A 27,993-nucleotide genomic window follows, 5' to 3' on the forward strand; every position below is an offset into this window, starting at 1 on the left:
ATCCAGGCAGGAGTGCAGACAGTGAGCCTTGTGTTCACTTATCCTATAGATGCATTCAGCCTCTTTGGACAACGATAGAAAATACTGAAACACATGCAAATACGTCAATGCTAAAGTTGCAAGAACAGACTGTGTACATTTGGTTCAACTTTATTTACAGAACAGGACAGACGTTAGTGTTTGTCATTTTATTTTTACAGTTTACAAGGCTCCAGCCTTATGTAAAGCAATACAATTATATAGCTAAAAAGCTGAATATAACTCTTTGTCATAAAAGACACATTGTGTGAGGGAAGCAGCTTCTTGACAAAAAGATAACTAACACTTTCCATACTAACACACTGACTTCAGGCTAAATAATGAGCCTTTATACTGAGGCACATATGTCATTTACACACACATACCTACTTATATGTATATATAAATATACATATTCATGTGTATGCATTTGAGTATGACATAAAAACTGAGAAAAGTGTCTCTTTGTCATTTCCTGAAGAGGGCACTGCGTGCAAGTGAGTACAACAGGTGAGCTGGTTTCTTCTTTGGCTCTGCTAAAGAGAAGACCTGCTGCTGCGGGACGCTGGTTGGCAAGGTCACATGTCGCTGATGGAGAGGATGTAGAGGCTGATGGTGGGGAGGCACAGAATGGCCAGAATACTTCATTTCTGGAAGGAGACAGACATAGAATGTGAGTATGACTTTAGTTGGTGATTATGTAATTTTTTGGGAGATTTCATTCAGTTACCTATGAATACATATTATATTGCCTAGATAGAAAATATTTTTAAGTAGTTTTTTTTTTTTGTTGTTAAATGAAACAGACATAAAAGACAAAACATAACTGGGAAAAAATAAAATACATTTTCATGACAACTAAAATAATAATAAAATAAACGTTTTTTATAATATGGAACAATATAAAACTGTAAACATTTACAATGCGTTTAGAAATGACACAAAGGGGTAGTTCAACCAAAAACTAAATTTTTTTGTTCTCATTTACTTACCCTGATGTTGTTCCTAACCTGTATGAGTTATTTCTTCTGTTGAACACAAAAGAATATATTTTAAAGAATGTCAGTAACCAGACAGTTGAGGACACCCATTGATTTTCATAGTAGGAAAAAAAAAAATACTATATAATACTATTGAAGTCAGTGGGTGCCGTCTTTAAAATATCTTTTGTGTTCAACAGAAGAAAGGAACTTATACAGGTTTAGAACAACATAAAGGTGAGTAAATTTTTGGGTGAACTACCATGAACTACATCAGCTTTACAGAGAACGCATGTCAACATTATAATTTTTTGAGTAATGGACCCCCGTCATATTTGGAACCATCCTCAAGGGCCCCAGAATAAAATTTGCTTATTGGTATGATTAATTTCTTTTGTGACAACCAAATGCAATAAAGTATAATTTACTACAATGTTAGCTGACTTGTCCTATATTTAGTCATATCATCAGTTATATTATACATATATTATCTTCTTCTTTTATAGGAACATGTCAAATGTCAAAATGTACAAAAATTTATATTCAGATAAGTGATAGATATTCAAGTGATAGATATTCTATATTCAGATAAGGACCCCCTGGCATTATGTCAAGGACCACTAGGACCACTGGACCCCTGGTTGAGAAACACTGATTTAGAGAATGCAGTTAGCTAATAAAAAATAAAAAAATATAATTAAAATAATAAAAAAATAAATAAAAACTAATGAGATCTAAACTAAATTACAAAGACAAATAAAAATAAAATAATAAAATAAAATAAAATAAAATAAAATAACCACTGATTCCATATACTTTCCTGGAATGAAAACTAAAGAAAAACTGAAAATAAATTAAAAAAAACTTTTTCATGAGTCTAAAATCAACTGAAATAAAATCCAAACATTTTTAATCCTACAAAATAAAATCTAATCTATAATAAAAACTGAATAAACTGAAACTCGAAAATGAATTATAACAATTATGGAATTTAAAAAAATAAAAAATAAAAAATAAAAATAAATAAAATGGGGAATAAAAAAAAAAAATAAAATAAAAAAAGGAATTAAAATGACAAATAAAGTGAAAATATCCACCTCATTCCTACGCCCCATGACGCTTTGCACCAATTATGGGTGTAACTTCCATTAAGCTGTAAACAATCAGTGAAAGGCTCTCTCTATGAACGCAATAATACGTTTTGTTTTTTTAACTGGGTACAATGAGATGACATTATTGTACTCACCCTTCAACCATTGAACATTAAAAGGACATTTAAAAATGTAAAAGCATCAACCAGGTACTTTCATCAGACCACAAATAACCCCAAAAGCGCGATTCTTTTATGCACCAATAACGGACGGGTTAAATATCACTGTAGTAATATATATCTGTGTAACATACATTGTAACATACATTGCCTTAATAAAAATTGTTCATGAACTTAAGCATTGCGTGATACTATTCCAAAGTGATTTCTGTCATTTTGACAGATAATAAATTGTATTTACCTGTGAAAACAAACCTGGAAAGAGACGTGAGGATTTGAGGAGAAAAATTAGATTTTTTTTTCATGCATTCCAGTGAATTATTAAAGGGATATATCGTAAATTAAATCGGGAGAACAGACCACAGATATGCAGTATATATTGTTCTTTTTATACTAATACAGCAGAATGCAAAGGGGAAAAATAAAAGAATCACTTGGAAAGGAATGCAGCGACTGAAAAGAGCTCTTGCTATAGATATTCTTGATATAACACGTCATGTTAAAATACCAAGCGTTACGTTATTCTCATGAAAATAAAAATAAAATTGACAGCTCATTCAAACTGACGGATAAGCTTTATTTGTAGGGCGACCTTATGATCTGAAATGATTTGTTTGTCTTTTTGAATGAAATTTCATCAAACTAGAAGTGCCACCCATAATTCAAAACACAGTAGGCTCATCAGGAATAAGGTGGATAATGGAAATAAATACTACATTAAAAACTCAATTCAAAACTATTATAACCCTGCACGAAGATAGTTTGAAAGACTGCACATACTTTTCATTTTGCCTTGTTTAGATTTCCTGGCGTTGTGAACTGCTTGCTTCCTCTGGGCCTCAGTAATCTCCATCCCTGAAAAGAGACCAAAAAAATAATGAATGGCATTCTTTGAATTCACTGGCATACTCCTATCCTAATGGATGCCTTCACCCGTGAGACTCACCCATCTCTTGGTCTTCCTGTACCCGTCTGCGCTCTCGAGCAAACGCTTGCAGCCATCTCTCCTTGTCCTGGCTCTTTTTGCAGCACAGCACACACAGCACGTTCAGGTTCTCCGCATGCCGCAGGAGAAACGCGTTCTTCAATAGGCCCAGCTCAGCGTGCCGTCCATCAGGCAGGTCGATTGGCTCGAGCTGGTCTGTGTCCATACGGCCACGGTAGTGTAGCAGGTCTCTCCGCAGGACGTCTTTCTTACAGAACACCAGCTGGTGGTCAAACAGGAAGTAGCTGCGTTGCTGCGTCTTACCGGGTCGTACTATCCTCGTCAGCTCGCCGGAGTGGATGAGCTCGGAGCTTCGCGTTAATACATCATCACCCTGAAGGAAGTGAAAGAAGGGTTGCTTTGAACAACTTTGAAACCTTCAAACAAGCTTTGAAACCTGACATTATTGTTCTACAGTTCACAAAGCCACATTTAGCCCTGTGAATGACCCAGCATATTAACTAATAAGTAATCTAATAAACAGATCAACGTGGTATCCTATTAAAATCTTATTGCATTAGACACACGTACACGTCTGCCAAATCAAATTTCTTCATACAAAAAGATCAGAGAGGATGTGGCTGCTACCTTGAATAATACAGAAATAGTGTTTAAGTAATGTTGAATATGTGTTGTCACTGACCGCCCAGTGGAGGATGGCCACCTGCCAGTGAGCGATGGTGTCGATGCTCTCAAGTCGCCTTTTCCTCTCGTTTATCAGACTTGCCACATTCTTCATTGCTTTATGTGCGGCACACACCCCTGCGTAATCACTGAGGAGAAAAACATTTTTTATTATGATCATTTTGATACAAACAATTAAAAATATACACCAAGTTTGGGGTCAGTAAGATATTTTTTGAAGAAATGTATACTTTTATTCAGCAAGGACACAATAAGTTGATCAAAAGTGACAGTAAAGACATTTATAATGTTACAAAACATAAATGCTGTTCTTTTGAAATTTTGATTATCACGGTTTCCACAAAAATTAACCCTTGAATGCATGTTTCACTAATAAGAATATTATTCCTTTTTTGTTGTTGTTTTCTGCCTGCAGTAACTACGAGTGAAACGTCACATCATTGTGTATCAGACATTGCCATCTTGTGGAATAAAGGTAAATTGCACTTATTCAGTCACCAAAGATTCAATTATTGTTGTGCAGTAAAAATATACTTACACTGTTACACACCTCGTGCCATTAGTGAAACCATACAATTTTTACAAAAACTAAATGTGAAAAACATTCTTTTATAATGCGTTTTTTTTTTCTTGTTAAATTGTTTATAATGAATTGAGGAATATTAAGAAGGTTGAAGTCTAACTTTATAAAATTAATGAGGAGGAGGGTACTGAGTGACATCCCGGGTCATTAAAGACCCGAGGTTTGCGTTTAAGGGTTAACCAGCACATCTGTTTTCAACATTGATAATAATTAGAAATGTTTCTTGTGCAGCAAATCAGCATATTAGAATGATTTCTGAAGAATCATGTGACACTGAAGACTGGGGTCTACTGAAAATTCAGTTTTGCCATCACAGGAATAAATTTATGTATTGTAATTTATTATAATTTATTTAAAATTGTATTAAAATAGAAAACAGTTATTTTAAATCTTAATTGTGCTTTTTTTCCCCGCATTCTGTCACCTGATGGAGTTTGGCTTCCTTGCCACTGTCGCCTTTGGCTTGCTTGGTTGGGGACACTTAGTATTCAAGAATATTACTGATCTGACTGCACTGACATTATTGGATGAGAAGTGAACCCTGAGATGGATGATGACATCACTGTTTTCTGCAGAACTGCTTTATAAATTAAATGAACTCATTTAATAATTGATGATCTTTACAACATAACTGAATCAACACTGAACTGACTTCAGCTGAACAATGACAAACTTGTTTTTTAGAGCTGCTTTACAGCTGAAATGAACTTCTGTTATCACTGTAAAGCTACTAATCTGTATTATATAAAAGCACTTTATAAATAAGGGTGACTTGACTTGAAAAAAATCATTCTGACCCCAATCTTTTGAATGGGTTTGTACGTAAGACAGCTACCTGTGGTCTTTGGGTGTGTATTTCAAAAGCTCTCCTAGCTGAAGAGGATATTTACAAATCTTCTGTACAGGTGTGAGTAAGAAGCCAGAAATGGAGATGTCGATCATCTGCTGTAGGAGACGACAGGCTTCAAAGAAGTGTTTATATCTCCCTTGTTTCATCAGTCGCTGTAATTCAGCACACGCCACTGGATGCGTGTTACAGTACTCAGAGTATATGGAGAAACCTTCCTCCTGACAGGGAGAAAAACATGTAAAGAAATATGTGCAATTTGTAAGGAAAAACGTTCTTGTGCATGTAAGGAATGTGTAAAGGTACCTGTTGAAGGAAGCAGGAGCCAATCTCACTTAGATGAGGGTTTTCGCTGTTGTATTTCTTTTCTAGGTCTTTGAGAAACTTCCTCTGGAACCTGTAGATATCCTCGATGTTGCTGAAGATTGTCTTTAGCTGTGCATCAGTAAACATACCAGGGTGCTTTCTGCATTGACGGATATATCCCTACAACAACAAACGATTTTTATGAAACAACAAAATTAGCATTATTAATATAATCAACATATCCATGTAGAGATTTTTGCATTGCTTTGAAAAGTGTTCCTTCACTAAAAATGTTTAAAGCATTTGACCAGCAGAGGTCAGCAATGAGAAAGGTTCCCTCTAAATCCAGCCTATTTTTGGATATATATATATATATATATATATATATATATATATATATATATATATATATATATATCTATATATTATACACACTTCTCTTACTATATTACACTGTATGCAAATTTGAGATTTGCACAGAACTCCCGGAGACAGTTGTTAAAATTAGCCGTATAGACCCGAGTTTACTGCAAGCAAACTCAATCCCAAAAAATAAACAAATAATGATAATAATAATAATTATTAAGATATTTATTTATAAATACAACTACTTATTTCTGTTGGACTCCACATACATAAAAAAAGCAATGTGGTGAAGTCACATGACCACACTTCAGCATACTACTGTGTTAGATCTTCACCATAGCATATAATGTAGTTTAAACTACTTAAAATAATAATAATAATCATCATAATACTCAGTATAGAGTATACATACCTCTCTGCAAAAGATTGGGGTCAGTAAGATTTTTAAAAATGTTTTTGAAAAGTTTTAAAAACAGTAATATACATATTACATTTTAAAATAACTTTTCTATTTTAATATATTTTAAAATGTAATTTATTTCTGTGATTGTCTTCAGTGTCACATGATCCTTCAGAAATCATTCTAATATGCTGATTTGGTGCTCAAGAAACATTTTTGTTGTTATCAATGTTGAAAACTGTTGTGCTGGTTAACGTTTTTGTGTTTCTTTCAAAAACAAAATTTGAACCCCAAAAAATCTGTACTGTCCAATATGTAATAGTAATAATAGTATTCCTTCATTCCACTTGGGTGGAGTTAAATATCATTATATCACTTCTCTGAGTACTACACCTATATTCTGAGAGATAATGTTGTTATCTTGAAAGAAGGCAAATGTGTTTCAATCTTAATCTCATATTTAAAATGATAGGCATAGGAGACTGATTACCATGCAGGCTAAAATGAAGATAAGTGTTCCTTTATGATATAGACCAGAGTGTACACAGACCAGAAAACAAGACAAGCTACAGAAGGTGGTCAACGTGAAATGGCTGAGATGGAGGCTCACCTCACAGATATCTTTGAGATGTTTTATGTAAACGCGCTCTGTGTCCATGATCTCTTTGACCACATTGGCTCTCATCTGCTCCCTGTGCTCTGAGTTTTGTTTGTGTGCATCTGATGGGACGGACTCTTCCGCATCTGGAACGCTCTCCACGCTCTCACTGCTTGAATCCCCCTGATTCACTCGAACCTTGATGACAACATATCATTAAGGTTAATTCCAGAGGATCAAACTGAAGGTAACCATGATAAAGCATAACAATAAACTGATTGAGACAACTGGTTAATCCACTTCTACAGGAAGTCTTAATCAGACTCTCAGGCCTCTTTGTGTCTGACTGACTCATCTTGTTGGATCTTGAAAGAGTCATAGATTTACAATGGAATGCATTAATCTAGACCTGAAACAATTAAAAAAAAAACATTCCGAACAAGCTAATTTCTTCCAAACTGGTCAATCAGCACATGCCTCCGTAATGACACATCAACAGTAGCATTTCCTTTTGGGAGCAACTGTGCAGGCTGTGTCAAGGCCCTGATACGAAGCTAAAAACTGTTGTGACAATCGTGCCAAAATGAAATTTTTTTGCACTGGCTAGTGAACACCTTCAAACTACCATTAGTCTGTGGCGATTATGTTAACAGGTAGGTATTCACTTCTTTGATGTGGAAATCTTCTCCAGATAATTTCTTCTGTTCAGTCCATCGAGGTCTGACGTGAGTAAAAACAGGAACACACTGGAATGCGGCTTTATAGTAGAAACTTAAGTTGTAATGGGGGTTATGCCCAACAAACTTTCGTATTCTGTAAAACAGGTAGCATTGCTTCTGGTTCAGATCTTTTGTATGTGCTTTGTTAAATATAAAGCCTTCAAAAGGAGCAAGCAAAGATGAGCATAACCAATGTCCATCGCATCTGCAGACTGATATCAAAAATATATCTACTCACCATTATTTAGATATTTAAAATCAAATAAAACAGTAACAATGAAAAGAACTAGCTAGGTTAGCGGATTACCTTAAAAGTCCATAGATATCGCTGTCAGTTCATACAGCTGCTAACACTATCTCTGACAAGCAGACGCAATAAAACTTGTTTTTCTTGTTTGCTCAAGTGACAGAAAGCCTATTCTAATTGAAAGAGAAGCTGATTTTTCATGTTTAAGCCCACTGTCCATATGTGATGTCATTTTCATCATCAGGAGGGTCCATAGACGTCCACGTGCAGCCTAAATTTTGTCAGCGTGGACAGTGCGTGTACAACAGCGCATATGCAGGTGAGTTGAGCGCTTGAAAACAAAGTCTACTAAATAGTGCGCACTTGCTGAACGATTCTTTCCGCGCTCACGGCCGATGGAGTATATTTTGAAAGGCTTGCACACTCAACTGTAATGAAATCAATAAAATGAACTATACTTGGGCCTTTAATAATGTAAAGCTTCTTGCTTTAAAGCAATTTATTGTATAAAAATCTATATAAATAAATGTGACGTGACTTGACTGGAAAACTGAATAGCAAAGCTTGTGTGAAAATATCCACATTGCTATGATTAGATGCTTCCTTAAATACAAAGTTCTGTCATGAAACTCTAGATGGCGCAGGCTAATAGATTCTTTAACTCAACCTGCTCGTGATCATATCATTATCTATAGGGCACAGCTGATTGGATCCTGCTGTATCAGTAGCCAAGCTCATTGGCTACTGATACAGCAGGAACCAATCAGCAAGTGATATGATATGATATGATAATGATATGATTGCGTGCTCAACCTTCAAAATACTTTGGTAGCATTGCCTTAGCAGAAACCCTCAACCTTCCCCAGATCCACCTGTATAGATCTGCTACGGGAAATTCATGTACGCTATATTGTACAGCAGCATATCTTACTTGCTCACAGCAGTGTGCCGTGTATGTATTGGCAGTAGCAAGTGCTGTAATTGCTCTGCAGCAGCAGCAGCAATAAAAACAGCAGCAGCAGTGTAGCAGATCTATTCCGCCATGAGTATATTGGTGCCTTTACTATGTTTAAGTGTTTAACTTACTTTCAAGCTCTGTGTGTTCAAACTGGCTTTTCATTACTCCAAAAGGGTCACAGTGCAACTCACCCGCACAAAGCTGGAGGGAAACCAGGCCTCGCGGTCCCCCACCATCCCCCACCACCAGTCCTGCTCCCGGACATCCAGAACCCGGATCACCTCCCCGGCTTTGAAGGCCAGCTCCTGCTCTTCCATTGTGACATGATCCCACAGAGCCTCCGCATACACAGCATGGCCAGAGTGTATGTACTGGAGAAGGAGAAAGATTATAGTCAGGCTAAAATATTTAGGCTAAAGGTCAGATAAAATGATACGATAAGAACAGTACAGGGTAACGTCATGCACTGGAAATATGTGACGATCCCACACAAGTATATATGCATTACACTAAACACTAAAATATATGCATTACACTATACACTAAAACAACTCTGCATACAAACATGCAATTAAACAGATAAGATACACAGTGAAATATGACCTGGACTGTATAGCACAGCAAAAACAGTAAAATGATTTTAAAAACTTGAGTAAATATGCTAAAAGTAGATTGCGTATAACATTAAAGGTGCACAATGTAACTTTTACAATTGTTTTCCCCCGTAAAAGAGTTTAGAAAATTATATTGTTAAAGTCAAAAATATGTTAATAATGTTCACATGATGAATTTCAGTCATATCTACAAAAAAAAAACTTAAAAAAAAATTAAATAAATTCAGTGTACAAAAAAATACATAAGACATACATTTGAAATTTGTAATATAAATTATATATTATTTATAATAATATATTTTTGTAAAATTAAATAAACTATATTTATATTAAATCAACAATAATTGCAACAACAATAATATATATATATATATATATATATATATAATGTTTAATAACTGACCCCAAACATGAATGTGTATGTGTGTAATACATATACTGTATATACACATGCATAAAATCACAACCTGATTGAGAGTGAAAAGATCAACTTCTGGTTGGAGATATGGTGTTCCTTCAGTCAGTTCTTCAAAGCTGCCGTCCTCCTCACTCACACTGTCATCAAGCATTGGATCAGAGCTGCCATCTATAATACAACCACACTGAATGAGCTTAGAAATCAATATACCCTCTCCATCAAAACAATTTCACCACCTAGCCCCCCATGTTTGTAGGTCAAGTGCACACACTCACGCATATTAACAAAAACACACTCACCACTGAGCACTCTGCGCCCTCTGCGCCGCCCCATCCTATCCAGACCGATAGGTGTGCTTTGGGAGAAGACGCAGGGTCTCAGACGGGCAGACACTGCCCGGTATGGAGGCACTCTGTGAGAGGGCACTGGAGGACGAGAAACCGGCTGAAACAAAACATGAAAGATTAGACTTTAATCAGCAGCCTTAAAAGGAGCCCGCCATCCAGCAGGCCTTATGTTCAGAGTTCAGTGACTGTTCAGAGCAGGACAATGACCTGTGTGATAATAAACAATGAGATGTCAGCTTGTCCGCTCGGCCAAGTACATGACATTACGTAACACTGAATTTTATGGTGAATCTCAAAGAAATGTCCTGATTATCTTTGTCATAAATTATTTTACACATTTTGCATAAGGAAAATGAAGCCTATTTTAGTTTCATAAGTTTCTTTTTGTTGTTCATTGTGACATATTTTAATTAAGCACATTTCCACCCCAAACAATTTTTTTACTATAATAAAAAATAATAATAATTATTCTGATTACTTTAAAACAATAATAAAAATCATCCTGTCTGAACACATTTTATCTAAACATTAGTAAAAACCTAAATACCACCTTGATATGATCAGTGTTGGGTAGTAACTAGTTACAGTAATAATATTTTTTGCAGTAACTAGTAGTCTAACTATTACTAATAAAATTAATATTATATATATATATATATATATATATATATATATATATATATATATATATATATATATATATATATATATAAAATCCATAAAACATCTAATTACTTAGTTACTTTCGATGCCTGAACCACTCAATTTGAAATCCAACAATCCATTAATTCCTAGATTTATTTTTATTTTATTTTTTTTATTTAATATAAAAGATTAACTGAACACTGCTGGGTAAGTTGTGGCATTATTTTACTCTGGCATTACATGGCTTGCCCACCCACATCGCTCTGATCCCGTTATAAATTATATTACTATAATTAAATTTATATTTGGAAAACTAAACATTTTCTTATCAACTTATGCGATTTCTTTTGATAAAATACATCATGAAATATAAATCATATGGGTAACAGAGAAATAGCTACAATTTGCTTCAAGCTACACATGACAATTAATGAGATTAATACAACACTTTTAATTAAAAGTCACTATCAATCACCATTGAGTGTTTGTAATAACTTCTGACTGCGATTCAATGTGGATTTTGGTCAAATGATGAGGCAGAAATATGTTGTTAGTAACGTTTTAGAAGAATTTTATGGGGAAGATACACAATTACAAATTATGTGGGGCATGAAGGAAAAGTAATATAATTAGTAGTGTAACTAATTACGGTTGCCAGAAAGTAATAAGTAATACTACTTATTTTTGAAAGGAGTAACTATAATGAGTAATAAATTACATTTTTTGAGTAATGAGCCCAACACTGGATATGACGTATAAATACTTACAATTTAAACACGTCCAGAAACATATAGTTGTACATTAAAATGCTTTAAATAAAATTCAAATGTAATGTGGGATGAACAATAAAACAAATCTGAACTTTAGATTCTTAACCTTAGCAAACCCCTTGTTAATTTTCTTAATTTTTTCCCCCATTGTTTTCTCAGATTTGCCATTTAATAGATCAGTGAATTGATGCAGCAAGGAATTGTCTGATGCAGCATGTCTTCAAAGTCTTTGTAAATAACACAAGGATCACTTTGTTGCTAAAGAACAAAAGTAGTTACATTCAGGGCCTGAAAAGTTCTTTCAAACCACTTGAAGTACAACATATTATATAAATATATAAACTCGTAATGCTACACCCTAAGGGAGGGACCTAAAGAGACCATATAAGTGTTTAGATCACCAAACATTTGTACAGTTGATACAGTATCTCTAAAAGAGCCCTGCAAATTATTTTCATCAGCCAATCCTACGAAATACACTAACTACATTGTTAAATTAATGTATATGTTAAATTAATGTATATGTTAAATTAATGTATATGTTTATATATATATATATATATATATATATATATATTACCTGCTTATAAATAAAAAGCATCTACTAACAAAATAAATGTCAAAGTAAGCAGGTTTCAAAGTCCACAATGCCTATCAGAGCCATAGCCCAGTGGGTAGTACACATGCTGGTGACACATAAGTAGCTGTGCTACTTAAAAGGCACATGGGTTTAAATCAGGCTTGTATTATGTCTCAATGCAGCCCCCCTCTATTATCTTGTTAGGTCTCAAATGTGCTGCATTAAAAAGAAAAAAGCCCCATTAAAGCTACTGTAATTGGCATCTTGACGCTTGTCTCGGTTACAGCCCAGTGAATGAATCAATGAATCAATCAAGTCAGACTGACTGTTACCCAATCAGAATTTTTTTTTCTGAACTGGACTCTTGACCAATGAGGCTGGACAATCATTTGTTCAAATAATGGAAGATGGGGAAGAAGTGTTTGGGAAATCTGTTCTGAAACATTTTTTGTTTTATGGCACAAAAAAAGTGCAGAAATGTAACAAAACAAAACAGATGAAAGAAAAAGTGCAAAAGGTCTTACAGAAGGCAAACTTTCAGTGTCGTCCTTCTGCTCAGCAGCTGGGGATGAAAACAGATCCACTCCTCCAATAACGGAGATGGGACGTCTCTTTCTGCTCTCTGTTTGAGTGCACACATGACCATTCTCAGGTCTGTTGCTCTCTATGTAGCTGCCACTGCTATTGTAGTCCTTTTGGGAAGTGTAGTCCATATTCTCCGACTCCCTGTCCTCCTCTGGGATGCAGTATTTTGTGCTGGCCAGCTGGCCATAGTCAGACACTGGACGGGGTCTGGAGCGACCTGCCCTCTTTCTGGGTACCACAGAAGAGGGAGAGTCACTGGAAAAGGCTGGAGAGTTTGGTGTTGTTGGAGTTATCAAGGGGGATTCTGAGGAACAGGTGTTTGTGACAGATGAAGCAGCAGAGACTGAGATCTCATCACTTTTGAGAAATGCATTTCTGACTAGGTCATCTGATGAAGCCTAGAGGACAAATCAAATGTCAGCAGTTAGTTTATCATTTAAGACCTACTACATCTGATTAAAAAAAAAAAAAACAGTCGTCTTCACAAAACATTTTTTGTTTGTTTTTAATTTGCAATAATGGCTGAAAATTATAGAGCTATGAAATGTTGATAAATGAATTCATAGACACTTTCCATGTTGGAAAATGACTGAATACGATGAAAACATTGCCTTTTTTTATTCTTGCAATTCTTGGCAAGTGTTTCAAATCTGATTATTAGAACAGTAATGTTGTTTGACAAAATTAAAATAAGAACAACTATCTGTACAACATGGCAAAACAAATTTTAGTTTTCTAGTTTGTGCTGATGTTGCCGTCAGCCTGTTATCAATTCTGTATAAAATACACACACAGAAAAATGGATCTTACCTCAAGATCATCAGTTTCGTTCTCTTCAGTCCATAGACACTGAAAAGGCACACAATAAGTCAGCACCATTGTGAGGAAGACAACATATATATGAAAACAAAACAAGGCACACACAGAAACACAAATAGAAAAGGAAAATAAAGTTTGGCTGAGCTTGGATTGCTGTAGTTTGTCTACATCTTTCTATTATATTTCCCTGACCCATTGGAGTCCATTTGCAACTAAGCTAGCTTGGTTTGATTACTGGACTTCGTCCCTTGGGTTGTTCTTCTGGGGAGGAGACACTGTCCTTGTTGATACGTGTCCAGCCTCAAGTCCAAGAGCTGCGTTTAAGCAATCCCGCTAATCATAAACATCCGCTAATCATTAACTCTACCTGCTGTGTGCTATACAGCTGAGCAGCCCATGTGACACTGTAGCAATGTACCACTGTGAATGTAGTACTGAGAAATGTGTCATTCATCCAGTAAAATATAGTTTTTTGGATGGGGTGATTGACCAATCAAGCCAGAGCAACGAAATGCACTGGTTTGTTCTGATCGACTACTACACCATATCAGACCAAGGCTGTGGTTGCATCATCAGATACAAGGGTCACCTGTGTGAGGAACATATGACGCGAAGCACAAAAGTTCATGCTTCAACAAAAATCTGTGTCTACTGTAATTTATGACATCCTGTGTTAATGTCAAGGTCATCTAATGAACTGGTCTGTTCCAGTTTAATGTTTAGAATAAGATTACCATGTCCTCTTTGACTTTATGGCAATCGTTCATCTGACATCTACAATTTGACATCAGAAAAAAGACATCAGTAAGAAAAGTGCTTGTCCAACCTTGCTCATCAGTCGTCAGACTAATTCAAACAACAACAAAAACAGTTAATCAATATCGTCTCGAGGAAAGACAAACAAGTTACATATGAAGGTGCAGAGCAAATCTTCCCAAGCAAACCTAAGCACAAATTGTAGCATTATAAGCACCAACTAAAAACTTTCAGTTTTGTTCTTTTATGTCTGGATCCGAAACACAGACTGGCATGTCTTAAAGTAATATTCCATGTTCAATACAAGTTAAGTGCTACCAATAGCATTCATAGCATAATGTCCTACAGAATTTTCTTTTTTTAAATATAAAAAAAATAGTAATGACAGGGAGGTAAAAAAAAAAAAAAAAAAAAAAAAAAAAGTAATTTACTATAAAGTTGTCTAAACTGACTCCTGTTCTTAGGCAGAAGACATTATAGTTGTTCTCCATTAAAGCTCTCCAATTTGAAAGTAAATATTTTGTTTTACATGGTCCTATCATATTTTACACCACACTAGTCTCTTGTAAGCTACAATGTTTTTTGCTATTCAGTGTGTATTTTATTGCTCCTCGCCTTGTTTACTTCCATTGTAAGTACATTTACACGCACATTAAAAGTTTGATTACAGTATGACTAAACCAATAATATGTCGTCCTAAAATGTCATGTAAACGCTTTAAAGGGGACCGATTATGCCCTTTTTACAAGATATAATAAGTCTCTGGTGTCCCCAGAATGTGTCTGTGAAGTTTCAGCTCAAAATACCCAACAAATCATTTATTAAAGCTTGTCAAATTTGCTCCTATTTAAGTGTGAGCAAATACACCGTCTTTGTGTGTGTCCCTTTAAATGCAAATAAGCTAATGCTCCTGGCCCCCTTTCCAGAAGAGGGCAGAGCTTTAACAGCTCATGCTTCAGTTGCTCAACAACACCAAAGCTGGAGAAACTCACGCAGCCAAAATGACGATTGTCAGTAACGGTGTTCAGCCTTACATTGTTCTAACAGTCTGACACTGATGGAGAGAAGTTACAACTCAAAGAAAGTATCTGGAAGTTTGACGGCATGGTAACAACACTCTACTACAACAACTCTTCCTCTTCTCTAAAGCAGCCCAATATGGCCTCACCACCCTTGTTGCGTGTTCTCAGGGGCAGGGTTTATGTAAATTTTAGGGATAGTGATGTCACTAACCCGGGAAGAAGCTCATTGTAGTCCCTACTAGCCGTGTGTTGTAGTCCTTAAACAGAGAAAATATCTCCCTTTGCATTGAACTTTGAGTGTTGTAACTTTGCAGATGTTGTTTAAAAAGTGAAATCATCAACCACCCCTTTATGCCGAAAGTATACTACTATTGTCCGCGTTCTGCTCTGGCTTGTGGACTGTCTATTCAACGTAATTTTTGTCATCAATTCAGTCCACTGATGTCCGCGCACACCGTCCACATTCAGCCTAGTTTTTGTGTTGTTGCAATCAACAGCACGTGCAAGAGATTTGAACATTTGAAAAGAGCGGCCCACTAGAGTGCATACGTGCCAAATGCATCCATGATCATGGTAAAAGGAGTGTACTTTGAAAGGTTTGCACACTCAGCTGTGCTGGAGATGGAGCAGAGCGCAGACAATGAAGTATACCTGAGCCTTTAGTCTGACAGAAATTATACCTTGACAATTTCACACACAATGCGTATTTTAATCATTTAAAGAGATGGAAACTAGCACAATTACACAAAAAAACACTGTAGTTCAGTTATAACTGAATATACATGTATGTTCAGTAGTTTTTTTATATTGAGAGCCAATTTTTTTCTCTGGTGATATTATGCCACAAATGTTGTCAGTAGATCTAAACTTGTATTGAAGCCTCAGGCCATAACATTCATATTATAAGAGTGTCTTACCTCCAAGTTAGCGTTAATGCCATTCACTGTCTGCTTTTGACTGGGGCTTGAGCACTGCTTGGGCATTTGAGAGTAGTGGTCATTTATTCCATTTTGATGGCACTCCATAGGTTCACAGTATTTTTTATGTGGACAGACTGGGGCATCTGAACAGAAGTCTGTTGAGGACACATTCACTTGGACAGAGTCGCTTATGAGGGCTGTTGTTTTGCTAGGAGGCTCAAGAGATTCATCTAGGGTGGAGCTAAAGACGGCGGGGCAGGAGGGAGCGGAGTGTAAAGTTGGGATATGTTCATGAGTGTTGGCCTTCTGGGCTTTGATAGGAGTGGGTAGAGGCCTCCGTTGACGGCCACTCATGGATACACAGGAAGTTCTGCGGGAGTAGTCATCGTGTAACTGACTGAGAGGTGACAGCGGTACTCTGGGAGGGGGATCTGGTGTGTTTTTACGCTTCACCGTCAGGTCTGTTAAACTACCGACAAGCTTTTGCAAATGTCTTTGTGTCCTCATGGGGCTTTGACGCCTAACTGAATCGCGTTCCTGGAAGTCAACCGATGAGGAACTGGTGGTCCTCTGAAGAATTATAGTATGGGTACATTCTGGGTTCTGTGGCTCAGCTGAGGTGACTTTGCGTCTAAAATGGCTCTTGAAGATATGAAGATTATCTGCACTTTTGCTTAGTCTTTTGAGAACATTTTCTTGAGTCTCAAGGTTCTTACAAGGTACAACAGATTCCACAGTGCTGCTGGGGTAAGGCTCACTGGTAGACGGGCTATCTGTCTTGACTGTGTCAAGCAATGAGATCCGTCCTGCCCCATAAGCTTTGCGTATACTCCGAGAAAAGTGGGAATTCCTCTGAAACCCACCCTCTTCCTCTTCACAATCTTCCTCATCTGAAACTGAAGACATTTTCCCAGTTTGAGACGTCCCATTCGTCACTTTATCAGTTTCCTTTGTTTGATTGGTCGTGACCTCTCGTTTGGTTACTAAGAAACTACCGCCGTCCTCAAGCATCAAGGACATGTTTCTCTCCTGACCGGCTGCCATCGCATTGTTCCGGTTCTGGATTCCTTGGAGCACAGAAGTCCGCAGTTTTTTGAAAGAACCCATAACGCGGAAACTGGCCAATCCAGACCAAGCCTGTGGTGTGACAGGTGGACCTCTAAGCGAAGAACTGTCCTCACATTTTGTCTGGGTGGAAAACAGACGTACAGTCCTGGAGGGAACAGACTGGGCCTGACAATTCAGTCTGTTAAGATGGTTCTCATAGCAAGGCTCGGATAGCACCGGTTGCACCTGGACCCTACAACCAGACATCAGACTTGGATTCATCAGATGTTCCTTTGCGAAACAGTCCCTCTGTGGGTCATTGTTGTGAGAGGAGCCCTGCGGGTCCGACGAAGGTGCCTGCAGAACCAGATTGAAGAAAGTTCAATCTCAATGAACAATCTGACTAACTTAAATCAAGTCTTGGAACAAAGAACACAAAGCATGTGATGTGGAGTGAGACAATAAATGACCCACTGTTTTCTGTGAGGTAGATCTTAACTTTTTAACACACTTCAATGAAACAATACAACACCAATGTGATAACCATAACCTTGATAAGTTACATTATGAAAGAACTTTAAACTATATCCTTGTATTACCTGTCTGATTACTTGACTTAGTTATGACATTAAAATTCAGCAGAGGTGAAGTAATTCAAATAGTACTTATCCACCCACAGGTGTAAACGAAGCTTCAACATTCCTGCTATGGATGAATAATGCCTTTATCTGGCAAATTGAAGGGTGTCGGTAAGTAGCATTAGAGCTTTGCTCATGAGTAGGTTACACTAAATGCTGTAAGATTTCCTGTAAAACATTTAGGCTATGCTTTTTTAATGCCTGAGAAAGAGTGGCCCCTCTAACAAGGTGTGGATTTTGTTGCCTGGTGTGATGTTCGCTATGATGAAAGGCTTTTGCGAGCATGACTAAGCAATGAAAACCCCTAATCCATTGTGATTAATGTAATAAATTGCCCAGGATTTTCTAGCTATATTCCGAGTGAGGAGAGAGGGGTCCACCTTAGGAGGTTGAGCTGTTTTAACCCATTTGTTGCAGAGTAAGAATGAACAGAGATACCATGTCTTTATTTGCTCATACAAGCTACCGAATGGAAATAATTCACATGAAAAAAATCATTGCATTTGCTGAGGAAACTATTGGAAATTAAATGTATCAAATATGATTCTTGCAGTATAGACTAAAAGTGATCCATTCTTTCGTCACTGAGCCGATTCTCAAATCTCCAATCTTTTTCATGTATAATCAAATCTTTGGACCTTTGGCATTATATACTTTATGACCATTTAATTGTTCTCAGTCAAACCCTTTCCATTTCTCATTTTTTAACCAATGAGCATTATGGTTTTAATCAGATGGTGTCAAGGTGATTTAAGTACTTGTACTTCTCTTTCAATTACATTACTTGAAATGTGTTTTTCTACCATCTTTAAAATAAATGCCACTTTATTTGAGATTTTGTTATCTAATGCAAACATTCATACATTAAGTGTAGCTTGAGTGTACAAATACTTCCTGGGATCACCGTATATACACCTTTTGACCCTTTGTCTTGCTGTGTGTGAGCATAGGTTGATTTTAACTCAAATGCTGATCTCTATCACATCAAGTCCAGCTACCCATAAGCACTCAGCTCCATTGAGGCATGAGGAAGAAGCTGCCACCTGACCTTTTTGTTTAACTAGAGCTTTGAAAGAATGCAATTAATTCAACTTTCAAGTCACTCCTTAGTCTACTCACATGTCCAAAGTCTCTGAGTTTAAAGTTGAACTTCTCTCCTACTCTTCCTCCTCTGTATCATCACTGTCCCAGAGTATGAATTAATTAAGAACTCAAACAACCTCTGTGCAGCTACCAGCTGGAGTCAGGCTCAAACTAAACTCCCTAAACAAGGTCTCAAACAAACATAAGCACAAGCATGCCTACAGAAGCTACTAATACACCCAAACACACCTACAACTAATATGTACTGATCCAAATAAACTAAATACTGACTCGACATTCTTAAAGCCACGCACGCCTTTATGATGCAAAGTGACAGCATTCAAAAACTCATTTTCCAACACCAGGCGAAGGAGGATCGTTAATTCATGCTTCTAGATAAACACAACTTCACTGTGCCAGAAATATATTTAGCACAAGGAGGAACACATTCACATTGTACAAATTCTTATGAAATCAGCACTTCATAAGAGTTACGTTTTCCTTTTAGATCAGGTTGAAATATCCCTTTTGTAATTTCACGGTTGTGTTTACATTTGTAATGTCTTATATGTATAATATTTTATTTAGTAGTAGTAATGATTACTATTATTTCATAGTCATTATCATATATAACCACAACATTTTTGGCCAATTTTTTGCAGCACTACAAACAAGCATTCCAACAAGTTTTGTCAGAAAAAATGCAATTATTTTTTCCCTAAATCATTTAGTCCTACTTAAATATATTGTTCACTCACCACACTCATGTTGTACCAAGCCTGTATGATTTTTTCATTGTTTTGGAACCAATTGACTTTAATTTTATTAACAAAAACATTAGTCAAAAAAAGTCATACTAGTTTGGAAAAACATGATGGTGAGTAAATGATGACAATTTTTATTTTTGAGTGAACTATCCCTTTCAAAATGAAGGCGTTTACTGTGAAGGATGACTTTGTACAGCACAAATACGTAAGCCCAAAATGATGCTTCCTGACTAAGTAAATTCCTAAGAATAACCGACCACACCAGTTCTCATGATCTGTCCATCAAGATGAGCAAGTCTTGCCATGCTGCCACATCACTATGGAATGAAGTCAATGTTTTCTTTATTGAACTTCTAAGAGCCACAATTGCATTTTTTTTTTTTACTCCTTCATTTTGTGTTATGATGGCTACACACCCTTTAACCATCCAGACTTTCTGATTTATTTTTATCTTGTTGATAATCTTGTGTTTCAATGTTTAGAGTGAGAGTGAAAAGATCTCATTTTGACTCACCCGATGATGATCCTTCCACTGGCTCAAAGAGAGTTTCACAGTGAAAACTCGAAAGGACAACCCTTCAGAACAAGACTGCACTCGCTCAAACCCACATGATAACATGTGCAGCACCCCTCTCCCTGTACTAATCTGATTATGAGGCTTTATCAGTCTGGACTAGCATCAATATATCTGCATACTGTCAAACACACTCACACATACATACGCATGTGGAGAGAGAAAAAAATGTTAATTGAAGCAATAACCTTCTAAATCAGTCTGATAGGTTTGGCGTATGGAAGAAAGACCACTGGAGAGCAGAGAGTGATTTATTATTTTTGTTTGGTTACCGATACCACCTACCATATTACAACCCAGTTCTCCTTTTTATCAGTGAGAACAAGAAGCATAGTTAGGAGGTAGACACGCCCTGCCTGCTTCAGGCATGGGAAGCGTCAAGTAATGCTACATTTGACACCCCATTCATCTCACCTGTCTCATGACCTGCATTTGTCTACTCCAAGTCCACTAGTGGAAAACAAGTCAAGGAAGCATGTCTATGCAATTGCGAAAAACTGTGCTAAGCTTTATTGAAAGGTTTCTCTATACTCATGGAACCTGAGAGGTCTTGAGTAAGTGACATTTAAAAGGAAAGTGCATTCAAAAACAAAGTTGTCATCATTTTATTCACTAACATGTCATTACAAATCTGTGTAACATAATTTTTTTTTTTACTTCAATAGAACACAAAAGGACATGATTTGAATAATATAGTGGTTACTCTTTTCTGTCCAATTACAATGAATGGGGAAGCTTATTTTCGCCACTGACAAAAAACAAAACAAAAAAAACATCCTTTACATCTCACAATTCTGACTTTTTTCCTCAGAATTATGTGATATAAACTTGCAATTGCGAGTTATAAAGTCAGAATTACGAGATATAAAGTCAGAATTGCAAGATATAAACTCATAATTGCATGTCATAAAGTCAGAATCGTGAGATATAAACGCAATTAGTTTTTCCTCTAGAATGGACATTAAAACTCGCAATTGCGAGTTTATATCTCACAATTCTGAGAAAAGTCAGAATTGCGAGATATAAACTCCATTTGCGAGAAAACAATTCAGAATTGCGAGTTTATAACTCGCAACACTGATTTTATTTCTTGCAATTGCGAGTTTAAACTCGTAATACTGAGAAAAAAGTCAGAATTCTGAGAAAAGTCAGAATTGCGAGATATAAACTCCATTTGCAAGAAAACAATTAAGAATTGCGAGTTTATAACTCGCAACTCTGACTTTATTTCTTGCAATTGCGAGTTTAAACTCGTAATACTGAGAAAAAAGTCAGAATTCTGAGAAAATTAAATCGCAATTACCTTTTTTATTTAGTGGCGGAAACAAGCTTCCATAAACAAGAGCTTGAGCAGATGTAGAAATGTTTATTTTTGCCTTTTCCTCATGCAAACCTATCACATTTTTTCAAAGACTTGTAAAATAGCGCAAGACAATATAAACCACTTTTATGGTATTATTATGGTGTAGTTTTATTTGGCGTCATGGAGTAGCCAGTATATTTCTCAAAGATGAATTGCTTTCCACAGAAGAAAGGGAGTCAGATTTGGAACGGTATAAGTGTGAGTAAATAATGACAGATCTTTCATTTTTGCATGAACTATCCTTTTAAGCTGCATGCATGCACAGAATTCAGTTTATTGCATAATATGACTTTACAGCAAAAGCACATTCAAACAAATGCTTTCTACTGGCAAAACACCATTAAACACTTAGTAAACCAATGCATTTGTGTGGTATCAGAGAGTGAGATTGTTGAGAAGAGGGCGGGAAGTGAGATTTAGTCTTAATTTACGGCAGTCATGGCTTAGGAGGCACCCAGTGAGGCATTAAGGTTCCTTGTGCATGTCTTGTGATAAGGCAAACTCCCTCATTATGTGTGGAGGAGTGCATTCCAGCGCAAACGTGTTAATGTCTTAAAGTAAAGCAATTGTTTAGAGAAGCGAAAGTGCTTGGCATAGTACTTCTAACCAGCTCTTATCGTGAATTACAAATTCTCTTTCTGCCCTGCTTCATTTGTCTGTTATAAATTATGATGCCAACAGCTGCACATGGCTTGCACGTGACAAACATGTGGTAGACTTTAGACATTATATTACTTTAGACATTATAAGTATGAGAAATGAGTCACTTACAAACCTAAATGTAATCTATTTTACAAGGAATTTATAAGTGCATCTCACAGAGGACTCCAAGGACCCCCGCTGTCCAAGACGATGTTTGAAGGCCCCCCATGTAGGCTAAGATACTTTAATTCTGGTGCTTTGGCTGTAATGATGACAAAGCTGCTTGTTTTCAAACGGTATGTAGATTAACGCAATTAACCTTGATTATTTTCGGAAGTTTCAAGAACTGTATGTTCCCACACTTTTTGACTGATGAATTTACATGACTTTTCTAGTTGTTAGACATTACAGGATAAGGGTTTTAATTATTAAAACCTTTTAATATAATAGACCCTTTTCACATTTTGGGGTTTTCTCAGAAGCAGAAGTCGTCATACTTAAAATTCTATAGCGGTGAATGAGAGAATAAATTAAATATATTGTATGTTTCCATTTGCTCAAATAGCAAAAGAAAAACTCCACAATTGTGTTATCACAACTTCCAAAAAGAGGAAAAAAATAGAAAGCGATTGATAACGGCAGTCAGAAGAGAGAAAGATGTCATTTTACTGTCACTCCCATAGCTGCTGTATCAGAAACACCCTCACAGCAGCATTAACTAATTTTTTATAATTTGATGCAAAGGTAATATAAGACGAAGTATAGTGTTATAAATGTACATACCTTTTTTAAAAAATGAAAATATAAAAAACTTTTTTTAATAAAAAACATCACAGTCTGTGAAAAGGGTCTAATTTTACAGATATTTTTGTCTCATAAGTTATTTTAGAGGTTGGCATAACTAGAAAAATTTATATTCATTACAGAAAATTCCATGATATTTAAATTTTTTCCAGGCCTTAAAATGTCCTAATATTTCCTGAGAAAAATTAATAAATTAAAATAAAAGATATTGGCTAATGTAACTGGCAAGCTGACTAAAGACATTTTTACACTTTAATTAAGGAAGTGTAACTTATAAATAAATAAATAAATAAATAAATAATTCACTTTACAGTTCTGATAAATATATATAAATATATGTTAAAATCAACCTGGTCTTCCAGTGTGGTCAAGCTGGTTTTAAAAGAGCTGACCAACCAGCTAAAAATCAGCTTGGCCAGACTGTGAGACCAGCTAAACCAGTTAAGAACAGCATACCATTTTTAGCCTGGTTTAAAGGTGCCCTAGAACCAGTTTTTACAAGATGTAATATAAGTCTAAGGTGTCCCCTGAATGTGTCTGTGAAGTTTCAGCTCAAAATACCCCATAGATTTTTTTTTTAACTGCCTATTTTGGAGCATCATTAACTATGCACCGATTCAGGCTGTGGCCCCTTTAAATCGCACGCTCCCTGCCCCCTGAGCTCTCGACTATAAAACAGTGCATTTACAAAGTTCACACAGCTAAAATAACCCTCAAGTGGATCTTTACAAGATGTTCATCATGCATGCTGCATGCATGCGTCAGATCATGTAAGTATAGTATTTATTTGGATGTTTACATTTGATTCTGAATGAGTTTGAGGCTGTGCTCCATGGCTAAAGCTAACATTACACACAGTTGGAGAGATTTATAAAGAAGTAGTGTTGTCACGATACCAAAATTTTGACTTCGATACGATACCCAACTTCAGTATCACGATACCGATACTTAAACGATACTATGGCAAAAACCTAAAACAGTAGGAAAAGTAAATAAATAACATATGACAGAACTTCTTTCTTCACCAGTGTGCAACTGATACTTCTGGATTTGAGCTTCATTGCCATGAAGTTACACAGTTAGATTTAATATAATTTTTAAAGTTTATTATTTTCATGCTCAAGAAAATTGCAAATTATGTGCTATTATGCTTTTTTCCTGTTTTTTGTTTTGTTTTGTTTTGTTTTTTAATACATGTAAGCAGGGCTTGACATTAACTTTTTTCACTGTGGCTAATGGTTTTCAAAGTAACTAGCCACTCAACATTTTCACTGGCCACAATTTTGATGTTGGTAAATTACATTTTATATGATATCATTTATATGATTATATTAAATTTCTTTGAGTCATTTGACTTGATTTAGAAGATTTAAAACCCTTTCAAACTTTTAAATGCAGACTGACCACCCAAATCAAGATTACATTGTATATCAGCTGGTATGTACAGGTGGGAAAGAGGTGGACAATATGAGAATGGGCTAATATGAGAACAAGTTATTTGTGTTAGGCTGTATAAAAGAACAAAGAAGCAAATTACAAAAACAACAGTAAATTAAAAATAATATTTTTTTCAGATACACTAGGTTTATTTAACATATAGCCTACATTTATTTAACATCTTTTGTTGTTTGATTAACATTAATGACAGAACGTAGGCCTATTTAATTGGGCTGCTGAATGCATGGACATAACTGACAAATATCCAGTTATTACCCACCTGTTTACGTCCACTTAAGCCATAACCGACTGTATTCACGCGAGATACTCCACACGATGGACATTTAGACATCTGTGTGCACGTGTATTTGACTATTCAGGCGCGAGGAGAACTGATCGCGCGCGCGACAGAGAGAGAGCACACGCGAGAGAGCGCTTCTGATGTGAGTCATTCAGCGCAATTCCGCCTATCCCTCCTTCACTAACTGCACGTAAATAACGAATTGTGTGATTGGAATTAGAGCTATAATGTAATTAGAGCAATGTTATTAAAGCATTAATTGGTTTAATATAACTGTATATTCCCTTCACATATTTATGTTTTTTTTTTTCAATTAATTTTATTTTAGCAACCAGATATTAGACTCAATAATACACCTCTTTGCGGATGTCTGCTTGCATGAGTAATATAAATAACACTTATTTAATTTTTGAGAGCATAAACATAATGCTGGTATCACATTCACTAACCTGTCGCTCTTTAAATTCTTTGTACAAATCGGGATGTTTGTCGGCAAGATGCTTTTGACTCCCTTCGCTTGCGTTATTTTGTAACATCTTTTGCAGACGGGCTTCGTGGTGTCCGTGGGCTTGCCCTGACTGTCGGCAATGTAAGCAAAATAATGCCATATTTTGCTTTGTGCATCTGCTTTCTCAACAATTTGTGGACGGTCTACAAGAGCACCTGTATCCATATCTCTCGTTTGTCACCATAAAAGCCGTTGCGCAGTTGAGAGGAATAAACGCACTCAATGTGCCTTAGAAGCAGCGCGCTGCACGCACACTGCCCCCTGCTGTCGCACTTTAGGAAATACAGCTGGTACTCAAAGTACCGGTACTAATAAAATGAAGAACCGTACCGTTTCTAAAAGCAGGGTATCGCGATACCTTTCTAGTACCGGTATATCGTGCAACACTAGAATGAAGATGTGTTTATGCAATATACAGACTGCAAGTGTTTAAAAATGAAAATAGCAACGCTCTCTTGTCTCCGTGAATACAGTAATAAATGATGGTAACTTTAACCACATTTAACAGTACATTAGCAACATGCTAATGAAACATTTAGAAAGACAATTTACAAATATCACTAAAAATATCATGTAATCATGGATCATGTCAGTTATTATCGCACCATCTGCCATTTTTCGCTATTGTTCTTGCTTGCTTACCTAGTCTGTTGATTCAGCTCTGCACATCCAGACGTTAATACTGGCTGCCCTTGTCTAATGCCTTGAACATGGGCTGGCATATGCAAATACTGGGGGCGTACATATTAATGATCCCGACGGTTACGTAACAGTCGGTGTTATGTTGAGATTCGCCTGTTTTTCGGAGGTCTTTTAAACAAATGAGATTTACACAAGGAGGAAACAATGATGTTTGAGACTCACTGTATGTCATTTCCATGTACTGAACTCTTGTTATCCAAGGTAAATTAAATTTTTGATTCTAGGGCACCTTTAAACAAATCTTGTTGTTTTCCAGTAGTGTTGCTGATGATGACCCCTAATGGGCCTTGGTTTCCTGTCTGAGAAGCAGGAGTGAAATGTTTGTTTCTTTAACGTTACATAGCTGGGGAAAAAATCCATTTTGGTTCCACCACAAAGAAAACCTTTCAAGCAGTACAGATCAAGACAAATATTTCAGGTTTAAGAGCGGGCTGCTGGAATGAATGAAGGCGATTACGGACTTGGGATTTTTCCACAAGAAGAAAAAAAAAGCTCTCGTTTATTTGTGAGTTTAATTAACTCAGTCTCTCTATAAAGCTCTTTAAGAAGCACCTCGCCACCCCAACCAACCAACCAACCCCCTCCTCGTCTTCGCCGATCTCCCTACAAGCTTTGCGCGCTCTAACACCCCCCACATATCACTATGGCAACAAGTGGGATAGTAACGCATACACAATACCCCCTCCTCCTCCTCCTCCCTTCAGCTTCTTATTTGAACCCAACGGCACTGGCAAGATGATAAAGTGCTGCCGAACTTTTGAACGCACATTTTAAATTCACTTGACACACATAACGTTAGTCCTATTTTAATAAAAAAATAAAATAAATAAATATATCCCCTCTAAGTAAAAGCAAAAATGATATGCCGAATCTTACCTTTATCATACTTCTTCAGTGTTGTCTTGGCCCGTTGTCACAACAGTTGTGCGGCTTCGATCGAATCGTCAGCCGCGACTAACTCCTCCGACAGTCCAATGTCCGACGAATCACGCATATTAACTTAGCGGAAATCGTTAAACAGGCCAGAGATTAATGCGAAAGTACGTAGTGAACGAACAACCAGCCAATATTTCGTCTGGTGATTCACAAGAACAAACACCCCTTAGTCACAGACCTACCGGGACGGAAAACTTTCCATTAAAAGTGTGGCTCGAGCACTCCCTCAGGCAAATTATCTGCACATGACCGAAACCAACCGGACACGAAGCAGATTTGAGGGTCAAAACTGCCTGCGTTGAAAATTTAAAGTTGGTTCGCTGCGGTGGAAAAGCTCAGGCAGAGAGCCTCCAGGCTGGCAGCGTCGCGACAGTATTGGACAGCATCAGTGCACTTGTTGCGCTGATTGCTTCGGGGCGGAGAAACAAGTCGGCTGTGATACGCGGGTCGTAGTCTGCCCACGGGACGCCAGCCAAAATCACCAGCACTATATCAGTATGCTCGATATCACAGTATCCTATAAATTATTTTTGTTTTAACATTTAGAAAACATTCTCCTCATGATATGATTTTCACGGGCGCAGACCTGTTTCAGCCATTAAATCAAGTACATTAATGCTTAGGTTGTGTCCTGCCCAATAAATATGAATAAAAAGGTTTTTTATATTTTCTTAAAATAAATAAATAAATAAAAATAGTGTTGTTTGTCTGTGCAAAACTCGCTAGATTGGATGTCAATTTGTTGTGGCTGCTAAATTGTGTTGAGTGGTTTTAGCATGATGCTTGTTTGCTA

General features: G+C 36.6%; 1 protein-coding gene across 5 annotated transcripts; it reads right to left on the reverse strand.

Moving 5' to 3' along the window:
- Positions 1–115: 115 nt before the first annotated feature.
- On the reverse strand, positions 116–27,582 carry spata13 (spermatogenesis associated 13). Of its 5 annotated transcripts, XM_067377365.1 has the most exons (15): positions 27,141–27,581; positions 16,396–17,802; positions 13,692–13,730; positions 12,821–13,279; positions 10,254–10,398; positions 10,004–10,122; positions 9,114–9,293; positions 7,011–7,196; positions 5,635–5,814; positions 5,317–5,549; positions 3,897–4,026; positions 3,215–3,587; positions 3,049–3,123; positions 1,011–1,046; positions 530–668 (listed from the first exon to the last, which is right to left on the reverse strand). In XM_067377365.1, the coding sequence occupies exons 1-14, from the start codon at positions 27,147–27,149 to the stop codon at positions 1,024–1,026; spliced, it is 3,558 nt and encodes a 1,185-aa protein (XP_067233466.1). In that variant the 5' UTR covers positions 27,150–27,581; the 3' UTR covers positions 530–668; positions 1,011–1,023. The 5 variants fall into 5 exon arrangements, with proteins under 5 accessions (XP_067233465.1, XP_067233467.1, XP_067233468.1 ...); XM_067377364.1 differs by lacking the exon at positions 1,011–1,046 and having other exon boundaries at positions 116–668; XM_067377367.1 differs by lacking the exons at positions 1,011–1,046; positions 27,141–27,581 and adding an exon at positions 14,435–14,546 and having other exon boundaries at positions 117–668; positions 16,396–16,542.
- Between the last annotated feature and the right edge of the window lie 411 nt (positions 27,583–27,993).

Source organism: Chanodichthys erythropterus, chromosome 23 (genome assembly GCF_024489055.1).
Source record: "Chanodichthys erythropterus isolate Z2021 chromosome 23, ASM2448905v1, whole genome shotgun sequence".
Taxonomy (NCBI): domain Eukaryota; kingdom Metazoa; phylum Chordata; class Actinopteri; order Cypriniformes; family Xenocyprididae; genus Chanodichthys; species Chanodichthys erythropterus.

Bases quoted from the DNA above. Each gene is read 5' to 3' on its own strand.
- spata13 (XM_067377364.1), bottom strand. The intron at 10,399-12,820 runs GTAAGACCTTTT...GTTTTGTTTCAG, and splicing joins ACACTGAAAGTTTGCCTTCT to CCGGTTTCTCGTCCTCCAGT. The intron at 10,123-10,253 runs GTGAGTGTGTTT...GTTGTATTATAG, and splicing joins AGGGCGCAGAGTGCTCAGTG to ATGGCAGCTCTGATCCAATG.